The sequence below is a fragment of the Mirounga angustirostris genome, unplaced genomic scaffold (genome assembly GCF_029215605.1).
Source record: "Mirounga angustirostris isolate CCGP_5_RB_7025 unplaced genomic scaffold, mMirAng1.0.hap1 SCAF_11, whole genome shotgun sequence".
Lineage (NCBI taxonomy): Eukaryota > Metazoa > Chordata > Mammalia > Carnivora > Phocidae > Mirounga > Mirounga angustirostris.
In genome coordinates this window covers 38356720-38369181 of record NW_026991719.1, presented here as the reverse complement: position 1 = coordinate 38369181, position 12462 = coordinate 38356720, and the positions used below count along the sequence as shown (strand labels likewise).

The 12462-nt window shown below is 41.5% G+C and overlaps 1 protein-coding gene across 2 annotated transcripts in view; it reads left to right on the top strand.

The window, feature by feature from the left end:
* EFHC2 (EF-hand domain containing 2) overlaps positions 1-12462 on the top strand; it is a 280922-nt gene that overhangs the window by 153711 nt on the left and 114749 nt on the right. For both annotated transcript variants that reach the window (XM_064573946.1, XM_045876588.2), the window contains exons 12-13: positions 6233-6430; positions 8161-8253. In XM_064573946.1, coding sequence (XP_064430016.1) covers positions 6233-6430; positions 8161-8253 — 291 coding nt within the window. The remainder of the gene's footprint in view (positions 1-6232; positions 6431-8160; positions 8254-12462) is intronic.

Sequence of the window (12462 nt, the reverse complement as noted above, 5' to 3'; positions counted from 1 at the left end):
AGTGTTGGGGATTCAGCAGTGAACAAAATAGCCCTGTCCTCTGTGGAGCTTAGGTTCTAGTTGGGGGACAAAGACAATATACAGAATAAGAAAGTAAATGGTATACCAGGTTGGCGTATGATGAATGCTGCTGAGGAAAAGAAAGCGGAGAAGGGGTTAGGGAATGCCAGACTTGTGGAGGGAGGGGTCACATTTTTTTAAAAAAATGGTCAGAGAAGTCCTCATGGAGAAAATGACACCCAAGCAGATGTGAAGATGCCCTACAGGAGGTGAAGGACCAAACTGTGTAACTGTCTTGGGGAAGAACCTTCTAGGTAGAGGGAGCAGCAAGTGTGGAGATCCTAAAGCTGGAATGTACCTGGCTTGTTTGAGGAAAAGCACGAGTGCAGTATGGCAGGTACAGAGGGAAAGAGGGGATGAGGCCCAAGAGATCGAAAGGGGGACATCCCGTCAGACATCACATCATGAGACTCTTGGGTTCTACTTCAGGAGAGATGGCAAGCGCTCAGAGGGTTTGAAAGAGAGGCATGACATGACCAACAAAACAAATGGTCTTGTCCAGTTTCACAGGTAAGGAACAGAGCTTCGGAGAAGTTAAGTAATTTACCAAAGTTCCTATTTGTTAGTGAATTAGTGGGGCTGGCATTTTAAGCCGGGTCTATGTAATTCAAAAGCTCATACTTTTCCCACTAAACCACATCGCCTCCCAAATGCAAAGAGGTTTACAACCCAGCCTGGAGTAGGTGATTTTCTTAGTTTGGGCTTGACCTCGTGTTTCCCTTTTCTTTGGAGTTCTTTGGCTTCTCTGGCAAGGCCACCATGTCACACAACTCCAAGGGACACCATTCATACCATAAGTCCATAACTATACTCCCTGGAGTACTGTCCATCTGGGCAGTGTCCAGACGAAGTGGCCATATATCATGACCTTGTTCTTCAGTGAGAACATAAATAGCCTGGTAGCAAAATCCGTTTGCTCAGACATTTGTCCTGGCCCCACTTTGATGCATCTTACCATCTCTCCTTCCTCTGACACATACTCTACGAGCTGTCTCTACCACCCTCTACTCACTGTCTGGCAACACACTGGTCCAACAGTATGGTAGGCTGGGATATCAGTGATGGAAAGGCAGGGTTTTCTGCTCTGCATGGGCAGCTTAGGCCCCCAATTGATAGAAAACCTGAGGGAGTGTAGGATGTGAGCAGGTATGCCTGGCTTCTGATTAGTAAATTGTCATCAGAATTGCTACTTGGTTTAACTTAGGCTCAACCAGATTTTCTTGTAAGCCTTAGAGCCCAAAGCTTCAGTTCTTGAGCCCTTGTTTACGTTGAAGCTAATTTTTTTTAGTTGTTAGTAAAGTTCTTGCTTAGACTTTACCGATTCAATGTGTAAGAAAATACCCTGAGATTCAGAGCTTTAAAATGAAATTTTTATTCATTGTTACTTGAGTGGGTGACTTTAATGGAATTATATCTTGTAAAACTGCTTAGCATTTCATGTTTCAGAATTCTGCCTGGTTACTTCAATACCCTAGAGCAGTTTGGCGCTCTCTCTTTCTTTCTTTCTTTTTTTTTTTTTGACTCTTAACGACTTTAATTACAAAAACTGAGAGAAAATCATGGCAGCATCCCTTAAAAGATTGACTAAATAATACTGTGATGATCCATATAAAATATTATTGCCAGGAACATAGTACAATGTTGAGTAAAGGCAAAGATGATTGCCATTTTGAGTTTTTACAATTAGCGCTAGTAATCACAGAACACCAGACCAATACCATGAAAGTTCCTTTTTAAAATGAATTTTCATTTCCCTTAAATGAAGGGGTGGGAAGCACCAAGAGCAGACTTTGCTCTCAGATCATATTTCAGCTTCACTCCGAAGGTTTAAGTGAGGAAGGGCTATGGTGATGGAAGTTGGATCTTTGTTTTCGTGGCAGCTGCTAGCAAAACAGAATATGCAGACAACCATTTGGTGGGTCCTCAGTAGGTTAAATATAGAATTCCTAAGTGACCCAGCAGTTTTACTCCTGGGTAGCTATACCCCCAAAATCGAAAACAGGCATTCAAACTAAAACTTGGACATGAATGTTCACAGTAGCTCTAGTCACAAGAGCACAAAGGTGGAAACAACCCAAATGTGCATCGATGCATGAATGGATACACAAAATGTGGTACATTCATACAATGGTATACTATTCAGCCCCAAAAAGGAATGAAATACTGATACATGCTACAACAGGGATGTGAACATGAAGACATTAGGCCAAGCAGGAAAAGCCAGACACGAAAGACAATACTCCATGATTCCATATCTACAAAATATCCAGAACTGGCCAGTCCGCAGAGATGGAAAACAGATTAGTTGTTGCCAGGTGGGGAGAGGGCAGGGAGGAAGGAAGAAAGCAGAGTGACTAGCTTCTTCAAGGTGATGAAAATGTTCTGGAAGAGACAGACGTGGTGGTTGTCCAATGTTGTGAATGTGCTAAATGCCACCAGTGGTGCATTGTATGTTCTGGGTGTTTTACCACAACCCAAAAAAAGGCAGGGTGAGAAGACCCTCATTCTTGGTGAAGCCCATTCAAGTTTGACTGGGTGGGTTGAATCCTAAAGAAGGGGCATGTGGCAAAGGCAGGGCAAAGTAATGGCGGCCACTTGAGCTCTGCAGGACAAGTCTTGCCCTTCCTGGTTGGGATCCCCAGTCCTGGGACCCTGCCTCAGGTGGGGACAATGGGCACATCGGCCACACCAGCATCCGCTCTGGGGCCCCTGGCATCCAGCATTACCAGGGGCACTTGTAAGTCTGGGGCAGCTTGTTTGAAACCCTCATGTAAAGACTTTGGAACCGGTGGGATACTGAGTTGTTTAAAACCCAAGCCTGCAGAGAGCCAGCCGATAGAAATTTTAATTGCAGTGAGGCCAGGACAATTTCAGGTTATCCAATGAAAAGGAAAATAAACTTTTATGACCTGGGGGTGCTAGAATAAGTTTAGTTAAAGGTACATGGAAAGTTTCTAGTTATTGCTGCACACGTTCTTTTCCCTTGTCCTTGGGAGTGTGCCACTTGTCTTTCTTTTCACACTGTTTCTACCCTCAAAAGGAAAAAAACTTCCAAATGGGTTTTTTTTTTATGATGATGAAAGTAATATTTGTTTATTACAAAAGTTCAGAAAAAGCAGAAACTCTCTTGTATATACATGTGTGTCTATGTAAAGAAATCTCAGCTATCGGGGATGATGTTGTAGATGTTTTGGCGTATATCCTTCGTCTTTTTTCTAAAGTTTGTATTTAAATTCCAGTTAGTTGGGTGCCTGGGTGGCTCAGTCGGTTAAGCGGCTGCCTTCGGCTCAGGTCATGATCCCAGGGTCCTGGCATCGAGTGTCGCATCGGGCTCCCTGAGCTCATTGGGGAGCTTGCTTCTCCCTCTCCCTCTGCCCCTCCCACCTGCTCTCTCTTGCTTGCTCGCTCTTGCTCTCTCTCAAGTAAATAAATCTTTTTAAAAATTCCAGTTAGTTTGGGCACCTGGGTGGCTCAGTCGTTAAGCGTCTGCCTTCGGCTCAGGTCATGATCCCCGGGTCCTGGGATTGAGCCCCACATCGGGCTCCCTGCTCTGCGGGAGGCCTGCTTCTCCCTCTCCCACTCCCCCTGCTTGTGTTCCCTCTCTGGCTGTGTCTTTCTCTGTCAAATAAATAAATAAAATCTTTAAAAAAAAATTCCAGTTAGTTAACATACAGTATCATATTAGTTTCAGGTGTACAATAGCATGATTCAACACTTCTGTACATCACCCACTGCTCATCATGACAAGTGCCCTCCTTAATCCCCATCCCCGGTTTCACCCATGAATATATAGGTACTAGTATTTTCAGTTTCACTGGGATCATACATTTATCCATATAGCATGGGCATCTTTCATACCAGTAAATACCAATCAATAATCTTTTCATGGTTGCATAGCGTTCCATTTTATGCACATGTCATGACTGATTATTCCATGACCAGTGTTCTAAACGAGCCTGGGGCTTTCCTTGAAGTGGTTCCTCTGTGGTCTCGTAGTCCTATCTCATGGTTGGTGACTCAGGGTTTCTGAAATGATTTTCTCTTCCTTGTTTCTGCTGATCAGTGATAGTCCTCAAAGCAGAGGTCATGGACAGTAAAGGGAGTAGAGGTCTATAAACAGTCAGCTCTTTTAAAACCCACAGTCTTTAGGCAACTTTCCCTCACTGAGCCCCACTCCATCCACTCATTCTGTCTTCTGTGTCCTAACAGAAGAGAGGACAGAAGAGTAGGCAAGGCCATGGGCTTTGGAGCCAGACTACAGGGGTTCTTAGTCTGGCTTTCAGCATGTTGGGTGTATTCAGTGCCTCCGTTTCTCATCTATAAAATGGGAATAATAATAGTTCCTATCAGGGCACCTGGGTGGCTCAGTCGGTTAAGCTTCTGCCTTCAGCTCAGGTCATGATCCCAGGGTCCTGGGATCGAGCCCCGCGTCAGGCTCCCTGCTCATCAGGGAGTCCGCTTCTCCCTCTGCTGTTCCCCCTGCTTGCGCTCTCTCTCAGATAAGTAAAATCTTTAAAAAAAGTAATAGTCCTTATCCTCTAGGCCAGATGAGATGGACCATGCCAGAAGTCCCTGGCAGCACAGGACCTTGCACCGAGCTTGTACTCCATGAATGGCAAGGGTTATTATTATTACTCAATTCATTCAAGCAGCCCTCCCAGTTTATGGCATTGAGAGCTCATCTGTGTGTGCTGGGATGGCTGTAATAGTTTATAGACTCTGAAAAGCTCAGGTGCCAAAGTGACTATGCAGTGTTTTCCACACAGTGAGTCCCCAGCTAATATTGTTGATTGATTGTCTGACCCAAACCGACCTGATACAATTGTGGGGTCCTCTTGGTTGAATTTGGTCTTCATTTTCCAATTAAAAAATAAATAAATAAATAAAAGCAAAACAAAACAAAAAACCCAGAAACCCTGAGAAGTGGATATAGGTGAAATGCAATTTCTTCAGGTGGGTCAACATCATAGCTGTGGGCTTTCCTACACTCTAAGGAAATTCTTGACTAGGAAAGCTCAGAGATCTTCGATGATGGTGATAATGACAAGAAATACATAAAAGAACTAAAACCCATTATTCGAAAATATCAGTCTGTAGCCAAAGAGCAAATAAAATCTCGTCTTCCATCACTTAGTTGGGATTCTTGGGAACTGAATTTTTCTCAGTAAGTAGATTTTCTAGATGGTGGAAGCTTATTCATGTAACCCCTGTAGCAGTTGGCATTTTAACTATTTTGCTGTACTTCTTTCTTACACATGCTGCATGGTTTATCACTTTGATGTAGAGAATACATTGAAAACAATCCTGCCAATTTGTTAGGCTTTGAGGCGTCTTCATTAATATGTCATTGTTGTCATTTGTTTTTCTAGCTCTGCCACATAATTTTAATGCTATTTGCCTTCGAAAGACTCAGACACTGTTCCTCTACAAAGCTTTTCACTTTTTCCTCTCTTCTCTCACTTTTTTCTCACCGGCAGGGTATGTCAGTCTTAGTTTTTACTGCAGCAATTGCTTTCTCCAACTCGAAAAGGCTTTTCGAATGTGCTGATTTATAAATTTTATACCCTGGGAAGCCAGAACCCCAAGTCTGTTACTATTCTGTGTAAAGTAAGATTAATAGGCATTGAACGAAATCATGTATTTGGTGACAGGTTTTGTTGTTTTTTTTTTTGACCATTCAAGGACTTTGAAAGATTTCCTTTCTGGTTGCAGGCTGTTACCTGGTAGAAGTTTGACTCTGGGCAAGATGCCATTTTATTTAGAAACTATAGTGCTTAATGGTTTTCCCTTCTAGCCCTGTTGTCTTCCTGCTGCTCATAAGTGAAGTAGCAATTAAATTGAAAAATAGTCACCTGTCCTCTGTGCAGTTGATAAAAGTTTTATAAAATGGAATTTGGATTTTTTAAAAGATTTTATTTATTCATTTGAGACAGAGAGAGACAGAGCATGAGCAGGGGGAGAGGCAGAGGGAGATGGCAAAGTAGACTCCCTGTTGAGCCGGGAACCTGACAGAGGCTTTGATCCCAGGACCTGGAGATCAAGACCGGAGCTGAAGGCAGATGCTTAACCATCTGAGCCACCCAAGCACCCCGGAATTTAGATATTTTTAATAGAAAGAGAGTAAAATATTCTTAGATGTAATTTCACGAGTAATTTCTCATTTTCTTTACAGAGACATAATAATGAGTCTAACTGTTGGGAAACTCACAGACCATGAAGTTATAACCCTTGCACGTCACTACCAGGTGCCCGAGGACACGAGTCCTGATATGAATGTCCTAATTGCACAGGCCCATGAACAGCTCAAGAAGAACACTTTTGAGAATTTTGAAAGGCTCACTGCTACTTGTGTATACCAAGATCGAGAAAAGTAAGCTTTTATTTTATCGATTTTAGTAAATCATTTAAGTTTCTGCGGCCCTACGTAATGAAGGAGTTTATACTTTATCCAACAGGGCAAAAAGAACATTGAGATGTCCCATCATACTTCACTATATAGCAAATGTACTTTAAATCATTTTTGGAAAGTATTTGGGTACCAATATTTTGTAGCGATGGTGAGCTTTGTTTGTTGATGGAATAGGGAAGGTCCTGTATCTTCAAAAAAATAAGGATGCCCCTTTCCATTTCCTTTTAATTGGCTTCTAGAGGCTTTCAACCGAAACATAGTAAATCCAGATGTTAGAAGCTTTAATTCTGATATGTCTTCTTACATTATTTTAGTGATAACTGGGATTTATAAATGTGTCTTTTCTAATACAGAAAACAGGAAATTTACAAGTAAACTTTCTATAGAATTTCTTTGAAATTATTTCTTCTTGAAAATAATGAAGCTCAGCATAATCAATTTCTAGTACATATGCCATGTTTCTGTTGCACTTTATTAAGTCTTTTGTATAAATTGGAGCCCCATCTTAATACGTTTTGGTGTTCATCTTACCCACAGACCTGATATTGTAGGGGGGAAATATTCACCAGGAGTTAGAAAATCTTAGTCCTAACTCTAGCCTCTAATTTTGTTACTACGTATCACTGACATTTCTTTGCCCTATGACCCCTCCCATCATCCCCAGACCTGAAGTTTGTACCCAAGTGGCCGGCTGCATACCCTAAATACCTCTAAAGGTCCTACAGTTTATCTTAATGAGGAACATGATTTTTTTTTTCCTAATCCATAATACATTGTTGTTGAGTTTTTGTAAAGATGGTATTTTTCCTTGAATCTTTAAGCTTTCCTGAGCCTCCAGAGGCCGTATGGCCTGAGCTTTGCATGACCCTGGCCCTGCCTTCCACCCTGGTGGTACCCCTTGCCCAGGGTGAGAAGTGTGACCCTCCTTCACTAAAGGAATACCTCCTGGGAATGATGGGGCTGCTTGATCAGACAGCTCTGAGGTTCTTCCAGATCTGACAAGCTTTAATTCTAGACATAAACATTCTCTCATCATCTTATAAACTCACTGTGAATAAAGCAGCTCACTTTCCTTCCTATTGGTTCTGATTTTGCCTGGTGCCTGGAAGAACACTGGCTGAATGAGAACACTGGACGAGCATTTCTGTGTCCCTGGCAGGCTGGGGAAAATGGCTGTTGAGCCGCTCTGGAGAAAGAGCATCTGACAAAATCGAGGTGAATGTTAAAGCCCCAGCTGGGGCTTCAAGGTTACAAGGTTTGGGTCCAAGGAAAAGACTAGAAAAACACCCTTGAGTCATACAATACTTGCGTTGGAGGCTCTAGATGCCTGTCAAATTAAGAGATGTTTTCAAATATCAGAACCAGTTTTGACTAGTGGTCAAGAATGCAGATCGATTACTTGGAGCAACACTTGTGGCTGAGCCGTAATATATTGTACTATCACCAACCAAGAGTCTGAATCTTGATGGAAAGGCCTTTGGAAGGACAGAATCTGGTAACTTCTGAAATGGAAAGAGTTGGTGAAATGCAATATGACTGTTTTTCCTTACTGTGAATTCCAATACCAATTTTCATACTCATTTCCATGTGCAGATTTTTAGGACGCATCTGTATTTTCTGTCCTATAGCATGTAATTGTTACTCGAGAGACATAAAATATATAAAGACCTGTTTGCTTTGTTTTAATGCAGAAAAAAAGTATTACCCAGCAAAGACATCAGAAGGCTGTGCAAGTCCTCCAGGTTACCTTTGACCGATGATCTTCTGGGATCCATACTGTCTGGGTAAGCAAGAGCTCCACCCTTCATGGGGTTTTTCCTTCATATTTTTGTTTGGGGGTACTATTCCTGGTTGTGCATCAACCTTTAATTATTCTTGATTTACCCTTGACTGCTTCGATTATATTATTGATGACACACCTCCATTTAAGTGTTACAAAAGGAAAAGTTGGGCATGACTTTGAATGTTAGCCTATTATGAATTGCTATTTTATCGTTTTAATGTTAAGACACACACACATTAGGTATACACAGGTTCCTGGGACAAAACGAAGATGTCTTAACTTCTCTGGTTATGAGGGTATTAGATCTAAAATTCAGGGCAGATTTTTCAAAGCAGTAGTTCCTGCTGGCTAAAGACATGCAGGAAGAGGGCCTAGTGTTATTAGCACAGGGCTCTGTCCTACTCGAGCACCAGACGTCAAGTGTGAAGATTATGATGTTGCAAAACGAAAGCACAGTGAACTGCTTTCTAAAACACCTGGCTCTCCTGTTGAACGTTTACTTTTGACTTCCTGGCACCACCCTCGTAATTACGCAGACTCTGGTCATCTTTTAAGTGTCCTATGGCATTATCCCCAGCCCCACCTCTGACTCACTTATCTTGGTAATTCTGACATTTTGGACTGTGTTCTAGACATTGTCGTCATTGCTCTGAAGACCTCACCTCACTTGCTTTGTGTGAACAACTTCGTGAGTTACAACTATTAGCCTCTTTTTTTTTTTTATTCTTATGTTAATCCCCATACATTACATCATTAGTTTTAGATGAAGTGTTCCATGATTCATTGTTTGTGCACAACACCCAGTGCTCCATGCAGAACGTGCCCTCCTCAATACCCACCACCAGGCTAACCCATCCTCCCACCCCCCTCCCCTCTAGAACCCTGTTTGTTTTTCAGAGTCCATCGTCTCTCATGGTTCGTCCACCCCTCCGATTTCCCCCGCCTCATTCTTCCCCTCCCGCTACCTTCTTCTTCTTCTTCTTTTTTTTTTTTCTTAACATATATTGCATTATTTGTTTCAGAGGTACAGATCTGAGATTCAACAGTCCTGCACAATTCACAGTGCTTACCAGAGCACACACCCTCCCCAGTGTCCATCACCCAGTCACCCCATCCCTCCCACCCCACCCCCCACTCCAACAACCCTCAGTTTGATTCCTGCGATTAAGAATTCCTCATATCAGTGAGATCATATGATACATGTCTTTCTCTTTTTGACTTATTTCACTCAACATAATACCCTCCAGTTCCATCCACGTCGTTGCAAATGGCAAGATCTCATTCCTTTTGATGGCTGCATAATATTCCATTGTATATATATACCACATCTTCTTTATCCATTCATCTGTCGATGGACATCTTGGCTCTTTCCACAGTTTGGCTATTGTGGACATTGCTGCTATAAACATCGGGGTACACGTACCCCTTCGGATCCCTACTTTTGTATCTTTGGGGTAAATACCCAGTAGTGCAATTGCTGGATCATATGGTAGCTCTATTTTCAACTTTTTGAGGAACCTCCATACAGTTTTCCAGAGTGGCTGCACCAGCTTGCATTCCCACCAACAGTGTAGGAGGGTTCCCCTTTCTCCGCATCCCCACCAACATCTGTCATTTCCTGACTTGTTAATTTTAGCCATTCTGACTGGTGTGAGGTGGTATCTCATTGAGGTTTTGATTTGGATTTCCCTGATGCTGAGCGATATTGAGCACTTTTTCATGTGTCTGTTGGCCATTTGGATGTCTTCTTTGGAAAAATGTCTGTTCATGTCTTCTGCCCATTTCTTGATTGGATTCTTTGTTCTTTGGGTGTTGAGTTTGATGAGTTCTTTATAGATTTTGGATACTAGCCCTTTATCTGATATGTCATTTGCAAATATCTTCTCCCATTCTGTCGGTTGTCTTTTGGTTTTGTTGACTGTTTCCTTTGCTTTGCAAAAACTTTTTATCTTGATGAAGTCCCAATAGTTCATTTTTGCCCTTGCTTCCCTTGCCTTTGGCGATGTTTCTAGGAAGAAGTTGCTTCGGCTGAGGTCAAAGAGGTTGCTGCCTGTGTTCTCCTTTAGGATTTGGATGGACTCCTGTCTCACATTGAGGTCTTTCAACCATTTGGAGTCTATTTTTGTGTGTGGTGTAAGGAAATGGTCCAGTTTCATTCTTCTGCATGTGGCTATCCAATTTTCCCAACACCATTTGTTGAAGAGACTGTCTTTTTTCCATTGGACATTCTTTCCTGCTTTGTCAAAGATGAGTTGACCATAGAGTTGAGGGTCCATTTCTGGGCTCTCTATTCTGTTCCACTGATCTATGTGTCTGTTTTTGTGCCAGTACCATGCCGTCTTGATGATGACAGCTTTGTAATAGAGCTTGAAGTCCGGAATTGTGATGCCGCCGGCTTTGCTTTTCTTTTTCAATATTCCTCTGGCTATGCGGGGTCTTTTCTGGTTCCATACAAATTTTAGGATGATTTGTTCCATTTCTTTGAAAAAAGTGGATGGTATTTTGATGGGGATTGCATTGAATGTGTAGATTGCTCTAGGTAGCATTGACATCTTCACAATATTTGTTCTTCCAATCCATGAGCATGGAACGTTTTTCCATCTCTTTGTGTCTTCCTCAATTTCTTTCATGAGTATTTTATAGTTTTCTGAGTACAGATCCTTTGTCTCTTTGGTTAGATTTATTCCTAGGTATCTTATGGTTTTGGGTGCAATTGTAAATGGGATGGACTCCTTAATTTCTCTTTCTTCTGTCTTGTTGTTGGTGTATAGGAAAGCCACTGACTTCTGTGCATTGATTTTATATCCTGCCACTTTACTGAATTCCTGTATGAGTTCTAGCAGTTTTGGGGTGGAGTCTTTTGGGTTTTCCACATAAAGTATCATATCATCTGCAAAGAGTGAGAGTTTGACTTCTTCTTTGCCAATTTGGATGCCTTTGATTTCTTTTTGTTGTCTGATTGCTGTGGCTAGGACTTCCAATACTATGTTGAATAGCAGTGGTGATAGTGGACATCCCTGCCGCGTTCCTGACCTTAGGGGGAAAGCTCTCAGTTTTTCCCCATTGAGAATGATATTTGCTGTAGGTTTTTCATAGATGGCTTTTATGATATTGAGGTATGTACCCTCTATCCCTATACTCTGAAGAGTTTTGATCAAGAAAGGATGCTGTACTTTGTCAAAAGCTTTTTCTGCATCTATTGAGAGGATCATATGATTCTTGTTCTTTCTTTTGTTAATGTATTGTATCACATTGATTGATTTGCGGATGTTGAACCAACCTTGCAGCCCAGGGATAAATCCCACTTGGTCATGGTGAATAATCCTTTTAATATACTGTTGGATCCTATTGGCTAGTATTTTGGTGAGAATTTTTGCATCCATGTTCATCAGGGATATTGGTCTGTAATTCTCCTTTTTGATGGGGTCTTTGTCTGGTTTTGGGATCAAGGTAATGCTGGCCTCATAAAATGAGTTTGGAAGTTTTCCTTCCGTTTCTATTTTTTGGAACAGTTTCAGAAGAATAGGTATTAATTCTTCTTGAAAGGTTTGGTAGAATTCCCCTGGGAAGCCATCTGGCCCTGGGCTTTTGTTTTTTGGGAGATTTTTGATGACTGCTTCAATTTCCTTAGTGGTTATAGGTCTGTTCAGGTTTTCTATTTCATCCTGGTTCAGTTTTGGTAGTTGATACATCTCTAGGAATGCATCCATCTCTTCCAGGTTATCTAATTTGCTGGCATAGAGTTGCTCATAATATGTTCTTATAATTGTTTGTATTTCTTTGGTGTTGGTTGTGATCTCTCCTCTTTCATTCATGATTTTGTTGATTTGGGTCATTTCTCTTCTCTTTTTGATCAGTCTGGCCAGGGGTTTATCAATCTTGTTAATTCTTTCAAAGAACCAGCTCCTAGTTTCGTTGATCTGTTCTACTGTTCTTTTAGTTTCTATTTCATTGATTTCTGCTCTGATCTTTATGATTTCTCTTCTCCTGCTGGGTTTAGGCTTTATTTGCTGTTTTTTCTCCAGCTCCTTTAGGTGTAGGGTTAGATTGTGTACTTGAGACCTTTCTTGTTTCTTGAGAAAGGCTTGTATTGCTATATACTTTCCTCTTAGGACTGCCTTTGCTGCATCCCAAAGATTTTGCACAGTTGTGTTTTCATTTTCATTGGTTTCCATGTATTTTTTAATTCTTCTTTAATTTCCTGGTTGAC